Raw genomic sequence first — 20,917 nt, 5'->3', positions numbered from 1 at the left:
CTTCCATTACTGAGTTTGTGTTAGATTCAAAGGTTAAGATGATACTGGTTCTTAGATTTTACTAATGGCACTCTTCACTTCATTTTGGTGGATATGGCTTTGCTATCAATTAAATTTGGTTTTTTCATGAAACATGATTTCATAAGGTATATCTATTACTTTCATCAGCTATATGTATTATAAAAACCACTTAAATCCTTACTTAATGAAGAAAAGTACTACTTGCCTGAATAGACTAGCATGCTAGAAAACAATGATTTTTGAATCTTGGAAATGGCTTGTGTTTTATCAAATTTTTTTCCTCTGTCAAATTGCAGGTATTGGATTACATGCAATGAGTGGTACTGCGGCTGGACCAGGGGCTGCACCAGGGATGCCTGGACATACAACTGCCATTACCCCTAAAACATGGACTGAAGGTATAGTGGGGAAAAATAAAAAGGAAAGGTAAAAAGCTGTGCAGGAAAAGTAGCGTAAGCTCTACTGTGTCTTAAGAGTTTAATCAAGGAGAGTCTATAACCTTCTTTTCATTTAGAAGAGACCCACATGAAATTACTGCAATTTTTAGACAGACTGTACATGAAGCACCTTTTCCCAATCAGAATGAAATGTGTATGTTTTCTGAGGAACATGCATAAAACTTAATAAGTTATATTTTGAGTATGCTTAATTGCAGCAAGCTTGTCTTTCACCTTTGCTACTGTAAACAAAAGTTTTCAAATCATGGTAGAATTACATTGTTTCCTTCTGTGTGTTTTGTTCTTTTGGAATCAAATTGCTTTGAAGGATCAGTGTAGTCTTTGAGATCAAATGAACAGTGTAACTTTTTTCCCCATGTCTTCAAATATATTTGTCATTCATTGCACAGTCATTCAACTTCCCAGATTCCCTGAGAACTGGGGTTGCACAGAGATTTTTGATGGGCTTGCTTTTTTCATTCTTACAAGCTGAAATGCAGTGTACCTACATACAAAATCTACAGCTTGTTCTCAAGTTCCTTTTCTGGAGTTTGATGCAGATGTGTGAATGACAAATGGTGATCTCTATATATTTCAGGATGTTGATTTGAATTAAGGTTGATTACAAGATTGCAGGTGTACTTTGAAGTTGTTTTCCCTTGAAGTGGCTATGACTCTTGAGACAATTAAGCGGCATCTTTATTTTAGCAATGTCTGTTAATAGTGAATTCATGAACATCTGAATGCATGGGTAACTTGTCATAATGAAATTCTAAAGTCTATGACCTTTAGTTACTGTAAATGACAGGTACTATTTTCATGTTAACTGAGGTGTTGCTTTTCATGGTGATTAGAATAATTGAGTTCCTGATATTTGAAATAAATAAAATTATTAGGAGATCATAGTGACACAAAAGCTATTTATATGTGGCATATATTTCTAAATACAGTTGTAAAAAATTTCATATGGTCATCAAGTTCAGATAGAGGTCTGAAATTGACCTAGTTCTGCTTGTTGTCAGGTTGTGGTTAGATGCTTTCTTCTAACTTTAAGGATAGTGAACAAGAGGCAGATTGAGGTCTGCATTTGGAGGAAGTTAGTTCTACAGCTGTTTCATTTCTGGTAACACTAGAATTAAAAGTCCGCAGGAATAGCAAAAGAAATGGCATTCATCATAAAATTTCATGTGTTTTGTTTTTCTTTTGGTCATATATACCATATATTCCTTGGCCATATACCATATATTTCTTGCAATATATGGTATACTTGCATTTTAGTATGTCTGTTTCAAAAAACAGAGTGTAGTCTCAGTGTGCCTTTTCTTGTGATTTTGAATGTATACCTTACGTTCATGTCTTGTCTTCAGAAAGCCATCTTGATTTTCTTCCTGCTTTCCATATTTCGTGTTATGAATCAGTACTGTTCACGTTTCAGGCCAAGCCCCAGATATGAGTGTCTCCAATGCACAACAAAAGCTTCCAGCGCCAGCTCCTAGTGGGAGGCCTTCTCCTGCTCCTGCTGCCGCCCAGCCTGCTGCCACCATGCCTGGACCCTCTGTACCACAGCCCCCACCTGGACAACCTTCACCCATTGTCCAGCTGCAGCAGAAGCAGAACCGCATCAGCCCTATCCAGAAGCCACAAGGACTGGATCCTGTTGAAATACTCCAAGAACGTGAATATAGGTAAGAATGAGTAACAAGATTAAAATGATTCTTGTTTTTCACATCCTTAACTGGAACTCCTTGCAATCAGCTAGTGTAGTGGTAGTAGTGTAAAACAAAGTTTCCAGGGAAAGCTGTATTACCAAGAAGTACACAAATATCAAACCAAACAATTATTTAATTCTACCCCAAATGATGAACTAGTGAAGCATACTGGCAGTATTACAGAAAACCATCCAAGTTTAAAGAGAAACCAATTTTGTGCCCTACGTTTTCAGTATTATAAACAAAGGGAATTTGGAAGAGAACAGAGACAGCCAAAAGGCTGAAGAGTTAGTAACCACAGCAAAACCACATTTTATGAATATGATGGTATGAATATCATGGTAGAATTACATTGTTTCCTTCTGTGTGTTTTGTTCTTTTGGAATCAAATTGCTTTGAAGGATCAGTGTAGTCTTTGAGATCGAATGAGCACTATAACTTTTTTCAGACAGCCAAAAGGCTGAAGAGTTAGTAACCACAGCAAAACCACATTTTATGAATATTATGGTTTTGTCTGGACAAGCAAAGAGTGAAGAGAATAAGAAAGTCACGGGCAAAATTAGAAAAAAAGTATACCAATTTCAGAAATTGCCTCCTGAATGTTCTGTTTAGATTATGAAGTATATTTGTTACAAAGTATAGGGTAGAACATTTCTTTTGGAGTTAGAAAGAGACTTCTTCTCTCATCACAGCATCAAGGCTATTTAACAACTGACCTTGAGAATTTGCCAGGCAGAAGGATTTTGACCTGCACCTAAAATATGTTCCTGATTATTATCAGTCAGAGGAAAGTAATTGCAGTCAGAGTATTACCTGTTTTGGTTTAATGATGCATCTTGCATTGTTACTTTGAGTTTGTAGAGGAGGGTGGTAGCCAAGAGGGATGGTGATCTCACAGAAGACTGGTTTTACAACTTCTGCTTTATGAAGGTAAAACATCATGAAGCGCTTTTGGGTGTGATACCATGCCCAGAATTCAGGCCTTGATTACAGAAAAGCTATTACTTTTGTGTCAGGTATTGCTTAACTAATTCTGTCAGTGCATTCTTGTCATCATTCTGCCAGTCTTATTCATATATCCTGGGACTGAATGGCTGTATCTCTTTCAGCATGAGCAATCACTATTTTCCAGCATCTTTCTCAGAAGCTTGTAGAACACACCATTTTATGGTTTTACAGTTATTCTGACAGAAGAATTGTAACACTAACTTCAACCAAGAATCATATGGCCAGTATGATGCAACATTTTCTGCATCAATTAACCTCAAATAGTTACTCTTCCTGTGTTTTCAGCCCTGCTGTATTGCACTGTTTGTGCCAAGCTGTTATGTCTTAGTGTTCATAAACAGAGGAAAGTGAGGAGTGACAAAAAAATAAAGCTAATGCTTTTACTTACCAGAGAACCAGTATACAGATCGAGCATGTTATGTTCTAAATACACTGATGTTTTTGGCAGAGTGAGATCAAAGTTTGATAGGGATTCTCCAGCAGAAGGCTTTTATATTTTATGGGGTTTTTTATCCTAGAACATAGATGTAAGATCCAAAGCTTTTTAATGCTGAACATTACTGGTGTTTAATTTTGCTTTGAGTTCCAGAATATGTAGAACTCCTGGAAATCTTTTCATTAGTTAAAACTGTGTAAGTAACATCAGACAAAAGTTTTGAAAAAAGTAGTTTGACAGCTTCTGTGGTTTGAATGGTGCTGGATTTAGCTTTAATATAGGCAATTTTAATTCAGAAACGTGTCTTCACAATTTCTTAATAAAAATGGAGCAGAAAAAAAGCCAAAATAAACATCCTTATCCTGAAAACACCGAGGTTAGTGAAAGCTTTATGAAATAGTTGGCTCTTGAGATCTCACACTAAACTCTTTTAATAAAGGAGCATTATGCCTTGAAAACCATTTGAATTCCAGATGGATCTCTGCATCCCTGTGTTCCCCCATGGGATGCAGGGGCACAGCTGCCTCACCATGGCCTGCACCATGGGCTGTGGGGGAATCTCAGCTCTACTGCCTGTGGCCCCTCCTTCTCTACTGATCTTTCTGTCTGCAGAGTTGCTCCTCTCACAGGTTCTTACACTGCTCTTCTGTAGTCATAATTACATCTGCCCAGTAACTTTTTTTCCCCGCTTCTGAAATCTGCTATCACAGAGGCATTACCACCATTTTTGATTGGCTCAGCCTTGACCAGTGGAGGGGTCTGTCCTGGATCTGGCTGGCATTGGCTCTGCTGGACATAGGGAAAACTTCTGACAGTTTCTCACAGAAGCCAGTGCTGTAGCCCTCCTGCTAGCAATACCTAGCCATGCAAATCTAATACACATTTTTATAAAATTCTCCTTAATGCTTTCTTCAAAATAAAGTGCTGCTTTTTAATCTCACTGAATAGCTGTCTTAAAGATAATAATGCTTATAATTTAAAGTTGTTTTATTATGTTGAAAGGCTTTTTTCCACCCTCATTCTCATTGCACTTTAAAAAATAATAGACTTGGTAATATCCTGCAGATTGTACATGGTTTCTTTCTGTTATCTGCAAAGTATTTTCTTAGGTATCTTCTTTACTGCATGGCATCAATACCAGACAGGTTTGATTGTACAACCATAACCTCTGCTGTTGACTTGAGTTAATGAGGAATGGGTGTGCATCACTTATTTTGCAAAGAGATCTCTGCATGAAGGTAAATTGCTGAACTGCAAAGATTAATTTATTACATCCTTTAAATGGTGAGATTATATACTTCAAGTGATTGTAAAAAGATCAAAGAAACTTCTTTCTTTGGATTCTCTTTACCTAACAGCTGTTAACATTTTTCCTTGAAAATAACAGCAGTACAACAAACCGTGGTCACTTCCTTTGAAGACTAGAAGGTGTCTCAAGCAGTTCTTCTATTCACTTGAGTTGGAATTATTTAAAAAATCCTACTGACTACTGAAGAAAACATTATTATCATTACTCTGTTAGTACTATAGACAATACATAGAAATAGTACTTCTAGGAAAGTGTGAATGTAACCCATCTAGTTGTTATTTTCTTTATTCTTCCATACTGTAGATTTTCTTTTTTTTTTTTTTTTTTTAGGTACTGTAGATTTTCTTTTACTGTTTCTACTTCTATTTTTTCTGGACTTTTTTTAAATAGAGAACTGGTCTGAGTTACAATAAGAGTTTTCTGAGGCAGTATCTCTTCTGACTCAGAAATACTGATGTTCTTGTTCCTATTTCTTCCCTCTAATTAGGTTGTTAAAGGAAGGGCAATCACCCACCAAAGCCTTGAACTGTCATTGTTTGTAGCTCAGTGCATTTCAACATATGAAAGAAAATAGTTGAAGGAAAAGTTATCCTGGATATACTAATCTGCTGTATAATTTAACAATAAAATTTCATATGCATTCATTTCTGATCTGCTTTTTTATAAGCTCAAGTTGAAAAAAAATTGTTAGCAGTGAAATGCATATTATATGGGAGTGGACTGCATAATGTGATGCTGGTACATAATAAGCACATTCTATGAACTTCAGTTATGTTTAGACATATCTCAAGAAACATGCATATTTGGATTTTTGTTACAGATTTTGGTGATAGAAATGCAGAGACCAACCCACCTTTGGCAATTACTTGAACTTGTATTGTGTAAACTTTTATGACAGCAAGATAGCACTTTTATATGTTTTATACCTGAAGTGAAAGAAAGAAAACAATTCTGACAGAACTAAGAAGTCAGCCTTTCACTTCATGTTTGTTTGGAAATGACTCTTACAGTTAGTTATCTAAAACCATAAGGTATGTCAGGGAGAACCTAGATTAACTCTGCATGTATAGTAAAAGAAGGAACGTTTATTGCTAGCAAGAATGTAAAAAGAAATTGAAAATATGTTCAGTATTCATTTGCTATAGTAAGTTCACAACTCAGAAGAAAGATTTGGAAAGGTTGTGACTGCTCCCTTAAGGTTTCATTAAAGTCAGGGAAACGGGGTTGGCTATAATTGTTTTGTAGGTGATAGTTTCAGGAGACACACTGCAGCTATTTGGGAAGGGAAAAAGAATTAAAAATAATCGTTGTGATGCAGGATTGCATCCATGTGTAGGTAAGCGACAGGGTAGAGCATATCATTTAGAGCAGCTCGGCTGCTTTTTTGTAGGAATGTACACTAGCTAGTACATCTCTCCAAGAAACCACTTAATTTTGAAGATTTTACATCCTTAGGTGAACTAAAATATCTTCTTACTAACTGGAGTGCCCAATTGTGCAAAATGTGAGCTTTTTTAGTGTGTTATATAAACTGGAAATAGCAAAATAAGGCAGTGTCATTTTCTGAATGAAGACTTTTCTGCAGGAATAATGAACTTTTCTGGACTGAGACAAGTATTTTCAGCTTTTAATGAAACTTTGTCTAGTAAATAAAAAACTCCTCTTGATTTGTTTTTCAGCCTGTACAACAAACATTACTTACCTAATTCCGTTTTAATTTTTTACTCTCTTAAAGACACCAGTATAGTCTTCTGCCGTAATGCAGTATTACATCCTGTTTGTTGTTCCAAGAACTTTAGAATTATTCTGGTAATGCTAAAATAGAAAAAAAATAAAGTTCTGTCTATTAGTCCCTCTCTCTCTCTCTCTCTCTCTCTCTCTCTCTCTCTTGAATTTGCAAATGAATAGAAAATTAATTTCTAAAGGAAGAGTGAAGTAGAATTTGAGTTGTAGTAGCAGCTATATAGCTTTGAATATTTGATAAACAAACTTACTTTGTCCATAAAATAATGAAGTCGAATTCCAGATAGTAAGGCAAGTATGGTCTATGTCATCACTGACTACACTGCTTAAAAATAATACCCATCAAAGAAGCTTGAAAGCAGAATCCTGAATAGTATGTGTAAAATAGAATTCCCAAGTTTATTTTCTCATATCTAGTTCTAGTTGAAAAGAAAAGCCAAGGGACATTTTGATCACTTGACAGTTTATTTTCAAAGTGGAAAAAGATACCCAGTGTCATCTCTACAAAAGCCTGTTAGTTCAGAAAAAAACAGAAAAAGACAAGTAAATGCCTGAGTTAAACTGACTATTTTTACTACATAATTTTAGTAATGCCTTACAGATTTCTTGTGGTGTCTTATCCCGTTTTCTGGTTTTGTAGACTTCAGGCTCGAATTGCTCACAGAATCCAGGAACTAGAGAACTTGCCTGGTTCTCTGCCCCCTGATCTGCGGACCAAAGCTACAGTGGAGTTGAAGGCACTTAGGTTACTCAATTTCCAACGCCAGGTAATGCCATTTGAGGAAAATTTTCATAACAGTCACAGGCAAACATGTTCATGCAGCAAAGAGTAAACTGGAAAGAGATTCTGCGTTAGTGCAAAGTGTAAGCAGATCATGCATGAGAGTTGACATAACCAACAAGCGAGTCACGGAAATGTTAGATTTTATTTTGTTTTGATAATAAAAATGTGCAGCTGTTACTTTTGCTCCTTGCTTTATCTTCCATTGTGGAATGTGACCAGAACTGTGCCTTTCGAAATGAACATGACATTGGTACAAAGACAAAATAAGTTCTGGACAGACTGCAAGCTGATTTTCAGCACAGACCTTCTCAACAAATACCTCTTTCTGGACATACTTAGTATTTCCACGAATCCCCTTGTTTTAATAAAAGTTGTATGTTGGTGTTTTGTGTGGTATTTCTCTGTGATTTGTATTTGGTATTTCCACTGTGTCACAGACTTCGAAACATAACAGGATCATATGTAAAATGTATGTTGAATGTTGAGTGCCTGTATCAGCAAATTAGTTTCAGAAAAGGAATCACACTGCCAGACTGTTATGGGCCTCTTGCCATTGGCCTTTACAGCTAGTTTGGAAGAATGAAGATGAGATTTGGCAGGTCAAGCGAAATGCTTCCTGACAAAAACCTTGGCAGGAGTTGTGCCTTGGTGTCCAAGTCTTCCTTCCTTTGTACCCTTGGCACTCCTTTGTAATGAAGTTTTGTCAGAGGTCAGATGAAAAGCATAGGCTCTCCCTGCTCTACTGCTGGGACTGTGGCAAAACTGTTCCAAGCTCTTAACGTTTACCTCTTCCACCTGTCTTCTGTACGGCTGGCAGTGAAACAAATTGTCAGTTATGTTCAGGTCCAGCACTAAAAAATGTGTTATGTATGCAGTTCATTTGCATTTTATTTTGATAGTGTAACATCTTGGCTGGCCCATTTTATTGCAGCAGGACAGTTGTTACCAGCATCTTGTAAAGAGGGAAGAAATTATGATTAAAAGTAATTAATGCTTTTGACCATTCTGAAGGTTAAAGTTTTGTTTAGGGTAACAGATGCAGCTGTTGCAACTGTATCAATGCTCTATTCTTTTCAGAACTATAATGAAAAGGGAAGAGGAGACTGGGATATATTTTGAATTGTTTACTTTTTTACTCTGCCAGAACAGTGTTTAAAATTGTTTTATTAAGAGCTATTATATTTTTTTGAGTGTTTGTCTTTTCCCCCCTCCCTCCACTGGTAGTTAAGACAAGAGGTAGTAGCCTGCATGCGTCGTGACACAACGCTGGAGACAGCACTGAACTCCAAAGCCTACAAACGAAGCAAGCGCCAGACTTTAAGAGAGGCTCGTATGACAGAAAAACTTGAAAAACAGCAGAAGATAGAACAGGAGAGGAAGCGTAGGCAAAAGCACCAGGTATTTTAACTTACTAGGTGTTTGCCCCATGACAGAAATGCACCTTGCTTTGCTGCGCAGATGTTCTCTTTTACATATTATATTTATCTTTGGAGGATTTCTGATTAAAAAACTCCAAGTGCTGTGATAAGTAATTGTAAGACTGTAAGATCAGAATGCCTACATTCCTGATTTGCTAGGTCAGAGTGCCTGCACTAACTTGATTCTCTTTCTAGGAATACCTGAATAGCATATTGCAGCATGCTAAAGATTTTAAGGAGTACCACCGGTCAGTCGCTGGGAAAATTCAGAAACTTTCTAAAGCTGTGGCAACTTGGCATGCCAACACTGAACGTGAGCAGAAAAAAGAAACTGAGAGAATTGAGAAAGAAAGAATGAGGAGACTAATGGTAAGAAGTAGAGGGAGATGGTTATTTTAGTTAAAGTTATGTACTGCATCCTTTTAAAATGCTTGTATATTATCTCAGCCACTCCCATGTGTTTTCTTTGTGAAGTACTCAGTAATGACAAAAATATAAATCCAAAATTACTACATTTTATTATGTATGTTTCTGTTAATGGTAGTGTGTTACTATTGAATTTTACTTATAGCTCCTTATTTTTAAAAGTTTTTATATAGGAATACATTGGTGTTTTTCACTAGCATGAAAACTTAGCACAGCCACTTCTGAATAACAGCAACTTAATCTTTTTAACTTAATATATTAACACTTTTGTATAATTGCAGGGTTGTTGGTCCATTTTACAAATAATGGACTTTGGTTTATTTCTAGGTTTATAGTTTGGAAGATTCCAGATGATTAACCTGTTCATGGCATTACTCCACAATTTTTACATACAGTTGATGCCACATATGAAAGTACCTAACCAATAATAGTAATACATGTATTTTGAGAATGAATTGCAGTCAGTACTACCCATTTAATGCTTCAAATCATACTCCTTACCATTTCATGGTTTTTCCTTCCCTATACCCTCACAATTGCAGTTGTATCATTCTAAGAACAGAGTAAAATGGGTTCATGTATAATCATATCTCTTCAGAATTCTGTGGAACTAATTGAAGGGCTGCCTGCATTTCAGGAGTTAAAATAATTCTGGAATTCAAAGCATAGAGAGATCAGTGCGTATGTACAAGTATGTCAGGGACTTGGGGTAGAAAAAATTCTTCAAGACATTGGTTAACTATATCTTAACATTTTATTAATGTTTCACCAACACAGAATGATAGTAAATTGACAAGCTTACTTTGTAACTTGCTGGCAAAAAGCAGTAAATATCTAATAGAGGTGCAGATGCAAATGATAGTTCCTGTCCAGAATCTATCCCCACCATGAATATGGGCTGAATAGTTTAATTTTAAAAATCACCAAGTGACATGCAGAAAAAAAAATAAATATAACAATGATAGAAACTTGGAAATGAAAGCCTATGTAAAGTTTAAATTAAGAACTTTCATAAGAGAATAACAAATGTGTAGGCCCTAGAGCATTTCTTAAAATTACGTAATAATCGGTATTGTAGAGCTTTTTTATAATTGGAGATCATCATCAGCAGTTTATCTAACCTTTCTTGTAAAAATGTTAATTATTAGTAAAAAAGGAGCTGATTTTAAACAAAAGCAATATTGACATTTAGGAAATACTTCTGTGTATTGTGGGGTTCAGCTTATGTAAAATTGAACATGCAGTGTGATAAGTAATGAAGATGTCCACTGCTGAAAAGAACAAAGTAGATTTGAATGTCCAGAAATGGAACAGGATACCAATGCTTCCAGGTTATCAGTGCTTTCTCCTAAAACCTCACCAAGACTCGTTAAGCTCTTACCATACATACAGAATTTCATAGGCATTTTCAGTTCAGGGTTTTGCACCTACTGCTCAAGTAAATCCTTTTGCAAAACCAATCTGTGTGTTTTGTTAATGAGGTTATTCTGCCTATTTAGTTCTAGTCCAGTTCTAGTCTAGTCTGTGAATTTGGAATTCACAGATGTATACTATTGTTTTTTTTTAAAAACAGCATCTCCTCTCAGATGCTTGCCATGGCCTATGAAAATGTACTGTGTCTAAAACTTTTTGCATATTTTTTCAGGAATGCTGAATTCATTCCACAAATTTCCCTTAATTTACTATGATTAGAAATGGTGATTGTGTCACAGCTCATTAGTAGTACTATATATGTGTAATGCGAAAATGGGTGTTGGTGCAATTTAAAAAGATGCTTGTCAGACAAGCTTAAATGTATAAAAGAAGTACCTTGGCTAGATATTGTGTATTCAATAACATTAGAAGCAATAAAAACAACAACAACAATCGTAATGATAATTTATTTTTTCTGAAAACTTGGGGTTTGAGCATTGTAATTTTGATGGGTTGAGCATAACAATGGAATTTTGCAAGCAATTTTGCAAGCTCAGTTTGAACATTATAGTTATTCTTACTAACTGTATGCCATTCTGGTGTCTCTAGAAAAGTAGATCTCCCAGAGTGCTGTATTTTGAAGTAATCTTCTTTGAAGTATTTCTTACTCATGTTTGGTTTTTATATGGCACTGCATACTTCCTGATTTTGTTGTTTTAGCCAAAATTGAGATGGGCACCTCTGCTGCTTTTTTGTATTTTTCTGACATTCTGCATTATATCGTCACAGCACATGAAAATAATATTTCTTGCATGTCCAACACACTTACACAGTATGACAAGGATGCAGAAGTTGCCAGGATGACTCAGATAGGGTTTATCTGATGAATCCTATTTCTAATAGTGAACTCTATCAGAGATGAAATAAAACCAGAGTAGAACAGTGGTACATAAATCAAACAAAAAAAAAAAAAAAATCACATGACATCTAGAAGAAAAGGGACTGTATTCATACTGGAAAAAGGACTAAATGCAATTTTATGTCCAGCTCCTGTGTTCCTCCCCTTGGTGAGCTGCCTGCACTTTCGTGTCATCAAAAAGTCATCTCTGTAGGAGACTTACCATCTCTGTTTCAGGACATTCAATCTGCCTAATGTAGCATTGATTTTTTTTTTCCCTCCATTGCCAGTCATAACTATGGCAGACTTTCCCAGTCGTTAGTGCATGAGAGTAGGAAATGTGTAGAATCATGGAATCTCTGTCTCAGAGTGACTCAGCCTGTCAGAGGGCTCTCTAGTTGAACGACCTTCCAGAAGTGTTAACATTGAGTTCAAAACAGGTTACTCAAGGCTTTTTTCTGTCTTGAAAACCTCTAACATCAGAAATAGCACAGCTTCCCTGCCTATTCAGGTCCATCTGAAGTGCAGCCCAGCCCTTGAGCATATTGACAGATAGTTTCATGTCCTCTGCAAATTTGACTGAAGTGCCTTTGAATAGTTGTGTTAAACACAACATGATGCAGGGACCCCTGTGGTATGGCTCTTCATACTATCTTCAGATAAAGTATGACCTCTGACACCTTGCAGTGGGATTTTGGGTGTATTGGGGAATGACAAGGTGAGCAGGACCCAGCAATTTGCACTTGCAGACTAGAAAGCCATAGACTACAATATAAGCCGAGGCCAGTGATACAGCAAAGTGCCCTGCCCTTGAGTCACAGCAACCCTGCTACAGGCTGGGGCAGAGTGTCTGGAAAGCTGCAGAGCAGAAAAGGATGTGAGACTGTTGGTTGACAGCAGCTGAACATGAGCCAGCAGTGTCCAGGTGGCCAAGAAAGCCAATGGCATCTTGGCCGGTACCAGCAGTAAGTGGGGCCAGCAGGAGCAGGGCAGGGATTGTTCCCCTGTACTCAGCACTGGTGAGGCCGCACCTCAAATCCTCTGCTGAGTTTTGCGAACCCACTCGGAGAAGGATATTGAGGTGCTGGAGCACATCTGAAGAAGGGCAAAGGAAAGGTCTAGAGCACAAGTCCTATGAGGAGCAGCTGAGGGACCTGCAGTTGTTTAGCCCAGAGAAAAGGAGGCTCAGGGCAGCCCTCATTGCTCTGTACAGCCATCTGAAAGGGGATTGTATCAGGATGGGGTTTGGTTTATATTCCCAGGTAACAAGCAAGAGGACAAGCAGAAACGGTCCCAAGTTGTGTGGAAGGTTTAGATTGGATTTTACAACAAAGAAAGTACTTCTCTGAAATGGTTGTCAAGCATTGAAACAGGCTGCCTGGGGAAGTTCAGAAAGCATGTGGATGTGGTGCTTGATGACATGGTTTACTGGGGGACCTGACAGTGTCAAGTTGATGGTTGGACTTGATATATTTGGGATCTTCCAATCTTAATAACGATTCTGTGGTTCTATGAAAGTATGGTTAGAGTAGGTATTAGGAAGAAATACCTTACTGTGAGAGTGGTGAGACACTAGAACAGATTGCTCTGAAAAGCTGTGGATGCCCCATGCCTAGAAGTGTTAAAGGCCAGGCTGGATGTAGTTTTGAGCAGTGTGGTCTAGTGGAAGGTATCCCTACCCATGGCAGGGGAATTTTAACTAGATGGTCTTTAAGGTCTGTGCCAACCCCCTATGACGCTGTGACATACTGATAAAAATAAATTACTCTCTGGGCCTGATCATCCAACGAGCTCTTTACCCATGTAGCTGCCCCTCTGTGCAGATCATAATGACCTAAGATAACGCTTTCTTACTGACATAGCAGTTAGATGGTGTGCATTCAACATAATTTCTGTCATGATTGACATCTCTTTTGTGTCACTAGGCTGAAGATGAAGAAGGCTACCGTAAGCTGATTGATCAAAAGAAAGACAGACGCCTGGCCTACCTGTTGCAGCAGACAGATGAGTATGTGGCTAACTTGACTAACCTGGTATGGGAGCATAAACAGGCACAAGCAGCCAAAGAGAAGAAGAAGCGAAGGAGAAGAAGGAAGGCAAGTAGTTACAGCTGATATTTTTAAGCCATTTCTTCTTCAAATCCAATTTAAATGTTGATAAATGTGGTGATGCCTGATTGTCATACATGTATCAGAGTGTCTAAAATAATCTATACCACCAAATTCTTAATTATGAGGGAACTCATTTCTCTCTCTATTGAAATATATATATATGCTCAGAAGAAAGTGATAAGAGGCAGGATTATAAAATTCTTAGCTACTTATCTCCTCATAATACTAATTTGCTCATAAACTTTGTACAGGTAAAAATGAGACAGATGTGTAAGTTAGGATAATGTACCCAAAAGGGGTGCAATTTATCAAAATTTATGGCATATTCAGGGAAAAAGATGGCAAGAGTCTGCTTTGTCTAGCTGTCTCATCCAGGGCACCTATTTTAGACCTCCACATTATATACTTGGTAAAGTCCATTTTGTTAGGACCATTGAAAATGGCTAAGAAACTTGGCTAGGTTTATTATAGTAAGTGGGTATTTTGCCAGTGATGTTGTTCATTGTACATTTTTAACCTTTAAATGAAACTTTACAAGACTTTTCTTTACTTTTCTTCATATGAAATATTTTACCCTGCAAGAGAAAGTTATTGAAATTGAACAGTGCAAATTTCAAAAAAATAATCCCATGTGTGAAATAGTGATTAAGAAACTATTTGTTATTTTTTACCTCAGAGTACCTTTCATCTCTTGCAGAATATGTAAGAGGATTTTTGTAATCCATTTCCATGCCTGGTCTGCTACTAATTACTGCTACAAATACAAGCACTATGTTTATAGGGTTAACTAACAGTACTGGAAATATGCTAAAAACAACCAGCATGGAAAAAACACTGATCTTGGACATGAATGGCATAAAAAATAGTACATGTTTTTTCCTGCTCTCAAAATAACTGTATTCCTGAGAGTATGTTCTTAACATAGAAACAAAAACATGTCTGCAGAATGAAGATGTAATGTGGATGGGGCTCTTGGCCTGTATTACCAGTGAGAACATGCCAGATTTAATGTATCTAATGCACAGTAGAGATAATCATTATTGAGACAGCAAGTGGAGTAACTGCATTGCTGTAATAACATAAATAAATACATATTCCTTTAATTGTCCATATATGTGTTATGTTTCTATGTCAGTTTAGCCTAAGTATGTATGAGAAACAGCATGATTTTCTGGCTGTGTCAGTAAAGACATAATTTTCTGTTCCTGAAGTTGAAAGAAGATATGTCCTGTAAATATTCAGTGTTTATCTCACCCTAAAACCTAAGGGAAGATTAGCAAAAAAAAGAAAAAAAAATGTTTGCTCTGTCTTGGTATCTGCATCTTTTTGTTTGTAATTAAGTTCTTTCCAGCAATGTTTTGCTCATCTGTGAAGGAAGTAGGAGTTCTCACAAATATTACCCTTTGTTTTAATCTATAATTATATTAATTTTTCATTCCATGAAAGTGGAACACATTGCAATTAGTGGGCACTGTGTCTTTTTTCCAAGTCATACACTTCCAGTTCTTAGGCTTTTATGTTTTGTAATCCATAATAAAGTTTAACCTACTAATACCTGTAGTTAATGTTTTGTACTTACAGAAAAATGAGAAAAGACAGTTCTTAGGATTTTCTCCTAGTAATGGCAGTGAGGAAGTAGATGATGAAGAAATAATTGCCAGACTCATTATAGAATATCCAAGTGAACCTTATATTCTTAGTAGAATAAAATTTGAGATTACTCCATTCCTTCTTTGGGATACAGTTTCTGTAATCTTCATGATGGATTTTCCCTTTTGTTTCTTTCATATTCCTCTGTTTCTGTTTTCTGTCTCTAGCTTCCTACTGTAGTCATGTATAAGAAAAAATATTCCATATGAGATTTTCATCTTCTAGGCTAGTTCAACTTGCTGTGCAGCTTTTCACTTTATTGTTAGTAGTTTTTCCTGACATTATGCAGAGAATTAACAAAGTGTGTCTTCTTACTTTTTAATACTGAGATTTCCCCAATTCAAGGGTTAAGTTGTCAATATTGGAGATCTGTTTGCCTGGTCCAAAATAAAAGTGCAAGATGTCTGTCGTTATTGACATTTATTTTCTTTGTGATATGTTCTTCTGATTTCCAAAATTTTTAACTGTAGGTTATTAATGTTCTTACAGCAGGGTATGATTTCTAAAGAGTGAACAACACTGATGCTTACTGCTTGTCTGTAATTTGAGTTGTAAGGTTCTTTTCCATTGCCCAAGCTATAACAATCTTTATGTATTAGACAACATTCTCTAGTGTAAAAGAATGGATCCCAGCCCTAGTTCATCCAGGGAAAAGGTATCCTCAGTTAATGTAGTGTATTCAGCCCAAGAGTAGATACATGTTTTCATAATTTATCCTGCCCTTGTGTTTATTTAAAATCTTCACTTCTGGTACAGTTCTTTTCTTTGCAGTAATCATACCTGCTGCCCAGAAATGCTGATGCAGGCAGCCTTGAAGCTTGTATTAATTTTTGTTCCTACTGAGCATCAGCTGCTACATGTTCATTTCAAGTACATGCTTTAGATAATGGAATTTAGTGACAAAGAAAAAGGCTGAAGTATGATCTGAAGCAGATATTAAGGATTATATCAATATTGAGAAGTGCAGCTATTCCTCAAGTATACTTCTTAAAAAAAAAAGGAATAACTTGATAGTCTGTATTGATCACATGCTTTAATAATACTTGGAAGTTTTTTATCTCTAAAACACAATTTAAGAGATCACTTTTTGTTGTTAGTCTATTCTCTTAATATTAGTATACAAAATATTTTGCTGTAGTACTACAAACTCAGCAGTGTGATATAAGGACATGCTGGAAAATGTCCTTTCTTGCTCAGAATTGTTTAGTAAAGTTTGAATGCAGAAGTAAACTACATGACTTTCTTTTTTCCTCATACTTTGCTGACATTTTTAACTAAGGTAAATGAGGATAAGCCTTGAAGAAGATACTGGTCATTTCTCAGGTTGGTGCCTGGAGAAGAAATAATCTAGTTTTCTCCAGTGAAGAACTCCAGGGTTCCTTTTGTTTCTAATTTGAGTAAGGTCTACATATGATGGGAATATAGTACAAAAAACTCAAAAAATACTCATTCTAGTTAGTTGTCAGACCAAAAGACCCAAAATATATACCCAAGATAAAAGTGCCTTGCATGAATGTGCAATCTGTGATGTCTGCTGACACCTTTAAAATGTAGATTAAAGCAATTCAGAGGAAATTAGTAGTAAATAATGTGAAAAACATTTACTAATTTATTTGCATTAGAATAGCCTGAGCTTTAGGTCTGAGCTGGAAATTGAGTGGGCCAGCCACTCCTTAGATTTATATAATTGACTGAATAGGTACCCTCCTTACATTAGTAAATGCTTTTTGTGTTTTTATTGCTCTGGGCCTATCTCTGTCTATATCCATCCACACCTTCAATAACTTGAATCCCAGGCTGTTCAGAAATAAGTGAAACATATTCATGATCCAAAATGTTTACATCAGATAAAGTATACTTTCTGTACTTTTAATCTGACTGTAGTATATATCACTTCTTCATTTGTTGTAGAAAGCTGAAGAAAATGCGGAAGGAATGGCATCTGGTCTTGGTCCCGATGGAGAGGTATGAATTTTACAAGGTGTTGGGTTTTTTTCTTCCTGTTAGTTTTCGGTTTTTAAAAAATACAACTTTCCAGTGATTATTCTGGATTATGTATCATGGCTATAACCTCGAAAAGAGTTATGATGACAACTGTTCTAAGAGCTGTTGTGTATAAACAGAAATAATAATTATGTAGGTTAATGTTTATGCTAGCCTTTCAGTATTCCTAAAATCAAAGACTAAAATGAAAACTATATTGAATGTATCACTGAGTGTGATGAAGTCTGACTCTCAGTTTTATAATGTGCTTACAGTAAATATTTTGCTTGCAGTCTATATACAGACACCTTACTTTCTAGTTTGAGCTCATAAACACAATATAGTCTTATCTTCTCATATTTATAAAAAATACATTGTTGACATTGAATGTAATTACCTTTCAGTCACAGACTGAGTACAGTGTTATGATGGATCAAGACATCTGAAAATTCTTTCCTCCTCAGAAGCAAATGGAAATTAGTAATTTTTTTGTGTCATTCTTCAGATAATATTGTTCATTCAGTAGCAGAGCATATGCTGCCTCATTCAGAGCTCTTCCGTTAGTGCAGTTTCTCTATTCCGCTTCATTTTTATATAAAGATTTTAGAGTTGTATTTGTTTTACTTCTGCTCTCTTTTTATACTTGAAAGTGATAGTTATGCTAGTATAGTTAAGAGTTATAGCAAAATACTTTATTTGCACAAGGAAAATGCACATAACATTCCTGTAGCTTCAGTATTAATGGAAATTGGCTGTGTTTTGTACTCTGTCAGTCACTGTTTAGAACTGTTCAGAATTAGTTTTTCTTGCTCATATGTATCTATTTGGAAAATATTCTTGGGTATAAAAAGTATTAGAAGGCAAAAAGTTTTTGTAGTAAAAAAATCTGTGATTAAACAGGGCAAAGAAATAACATAAAGAGTGATTATGCTATTCTAGTTTTGTTGCAACACAGATAAGTAAGAGATTTTATTCTTACAGGTGTTTCATCAGCTTAGTTGAAGAAGTTAGGACAGTGAGTTTTAAAACAGACCTTTACTTAGAAAGTTAACTAAATTGCTGGCTCTTGTTTCTCAAAAAAAAAAAAAAAAAAGGCCGTAAAGTCACTGTATGTTTTTTGTTACAGATGTCTCTTGGTATAAACAACAGGATTAAAGGCGTATAAGAATACATACCTTGTGTCTTGAGTCACAAAAACCAATAGCATGTTCTTTTCCATGTTGTTCTTGTTAATTTACTTGGGATACTGGGATGTATTTGTGGATGTCACATAGAATATGTTACACACAGAAATACCGTGACCCAGTGTTTGCTTAGTGGGAAAGTGTGGCATCTAGTAACAAAACTTCACTGGTTGTTCAGTACTGGAATTTTGATTGTACTATTAGTTCTTTTTATTATATAAGAGAAGTATGAAGTTCAGTTGCCTTATATGGTAAAACGTTACTTGAATTTTTAGCCCATAGATGAAAGCAGTCAGATGAGTGACCTTCCAGTCAAAGTTACTCACACTGAAACAGGCAAAGTTCTTCTTGGACCAGAAGCACCCAAAGCAAGTCAGCTGGATGCTTGGCTGGAAATGAACCCTGGGTAAGTAGTTAGTATATGAAATAGACTCTTTTTTCTGTTTGCATTGATGTTTTTCATGTTACACTCTCTTGTTTACCAATTATATTCCTGTTTTAATATATTGTATGTAAGCTGAGTAGGAGATGAACTGAACCTATTAGTTCCCCTTTTAACTGTAATTCACAATCTTTCTGTCATTTTTCTACAGCTACGAAGTTGCTCCCAGATCAGACAGTGAAGATGAAAGTGGCTCTGAATATGAGGAGGAGGTATATATCTTTAAAAAGAAATACTGTGACAATACAGTAAAAAAACAAGTACTTATTTCATATTTCATTTTCCTCTTCTTCATAATGAAGAGAGGGGAGGTGATAGCAGATGTGCAGGTGCTTTAAGACTCTTATGAACAGGAAAATTGATTGATTCTGTAATTCTTGATTTCTAGTATTTGTTCTTGATATACTCTGTAAAGGCCTAACTGGTAATTGTGGTTAGGAAGAATAAATATTTTACTCTGATTATGAATGGTAGTGAACCAGAGAATTGAGCAGGTTCCTGTTTTAAAATACATCTCAGAAAATGCTGCATTGTGGCTTTGTGCTGAATGAAATTAACATCTTCAAGGTTTATGCATTGACGGTTTTATAGGCATTAAAATATCATGGTTACAACTTGTATGTTATGTTTATTAAAATGTTAGGGATTATGCCAGAGATTTATATTCAGACTTCTCAGTATTTGATTCAGTATTTGGATGGTGATTTAAATACTGTTACTACAAAAATTCTGGAAAGAATCTTATAATTAACCCACACAAAGATCCCAGCCTTGCAGGGTCATTATATTACAATGAATAATGAATAGTGGTAATTGCATAGCATTTTCAGATCAGTACTTTCTAAAGGAGAACAGAAGTGAGGAATAGAGAAAGACCATGTTCAATCAACAACCATGTTCAATCAACAGGGAGCAGAACTAGGTATAGTACTCAGATCTCCTAAGTTTAGCAGTCTTTACACTACTAGACCAAACAACCATTGAAACTGACTGGACAGTATGATGTTATGGTGTGTCTTTGTAGGAGTAAAGTCTGGTAATGTAATTCTACATGTCTTTTAGTATTAAGGTTGGAGAGAAGGGCCTGATACCGATCAGATTTTAGAATCTCACTTAGTGAGATTTTAAGTTGTTCGCTATCTGCTGCAACTGTAGCCCAAAGTTCTTTCAAAAAGAGTAAAAATAACTGGTTTTAAAAAGTTAAGAAACTAGAGGCCTAAATCAGTAGTACTTGGCAGTATTTTAAGCCTTATTAATTTATCAGACATTTAGAATACAACATAAAAATACACATGGTATTAGAATATTCTCCATGAATATGGTAGTCAGAGAAAGCCTTTGGAAAGGAAGATCATTACAGGGGAAAATAATTTTTATTTCAAAGTATTATGACTTCCTGCTAGTTAATGTATGTCAAAAGTTATTTTGTTATGCTGCAGTGCAATTTTATTACAGAATAGGTGTGAATTGAACCTTATGATTCAGATGTCTGTTGTAAAACACTGACCAATGAAAGCTACCAGTATGAGAATGCTGACTATGACGGAGGAACACGTTACACCTCCCAGCACTTCTGTTCTTTTTCTCTGTTCTGTAGGATGAGGAAGAAGAATCAAGCAAATTAGAAACAGATGAGAAGATACTCTTGGATCCTAACAGTGAGGAAGTTTCTGAGAAGGATGCAAAGCAAATCATTGAGTGAGTTTTCCTTAACTACTGTTTATTAGGAACTGTGATTTCTAACAGTGGCGTTTCACAAGAGTAGCTTTCTCTAGATTAGAGTGATTTGTTTTATTTCTCTGGTATAAATACCTGCAGGAGAAGGAAAATGATCATTTAATTGTATTCTCTTCATAATCTTGCACTCTTTGGTGTACTTACCTCACTCACAACTGAGGACTTGAACAGTTTCTTTAGACATGGTCAAAAAATACTTTTTTGTAGG

The 20,917-nt window shown here is 35.9% G+C and overlaps 1 protein-coding gene across 3 annotated transcripts in view; it reads left to right on the top strand.

Moving 5' to 3' along the window:
• Window positions 1-20,917, top strand: part of SMARCA2 (SWI/SNF related, matrix associated, actin dependent regulator of chromatin, subfamily a, member 2) — a 118,903-nt gene that overhangs the window by 31,689 nt on the left and 66,297 nt on the right. For all 3 annotated transcript variants that reach the window (XM_053969119.1, XM_053969120.1, XM_053969118.1), the window contains exons 5-14: window positions 318-419; window positions 1,894-2,143; window positions 7,304-7,430; window positions 8,672-8,845; window positions 9,061-9,234; window positions 13,528-13,698; window positions 17,275-17,328; window positions 18,806-18,936; window positions 19,124-19,184; window positions 20,570-20,670. In XM_053969119.1, coding sequence (XP_053825094.1) covers window positions 318-419; window positions 1,894-2,143; window positions 7,304-7,430; window positions 8,672-8,845; window positions 9,061-9,234; window positions 13,528-13,698; window positions 17,275-17,328; window positions 18,806-18,936; window positions 19,124-19,184; window positions 20,570-20,670 — 1,345 coding nt within the window. The remainder of the gene's footprint in view (window positions 1-317; window positions 420-1,893; window positions 2,144-7,303; window positions 7,431-8,671; window positions 8,846-9,060; window positions 9,235-13,527; window positions 13,699-17,274; window positions 17,329-18,805; window positions 18,937-19,123; window positions 19,185-20,569; window positions 20,671-20,917) is intronic.

The sequence above is a fragment of the Vidua chalybeata genome, chromosome Z (genome assembly GCF_026979565.1).
Source record: "Vidua chalybeata isolate OUT-0048 chromosome Z, bVidCha1 merged haplotype, whole genome shotgun sequence".
NCBI classification, from domain to species: Eukaryota; Metazoa; Chordata; class Aves; order Passeriformes; family Viduidae; genus Vidua; species Vidua chalybeata.
This window is presented reverse-complemented; position numbering and strand designations above follow the sequence as displayed.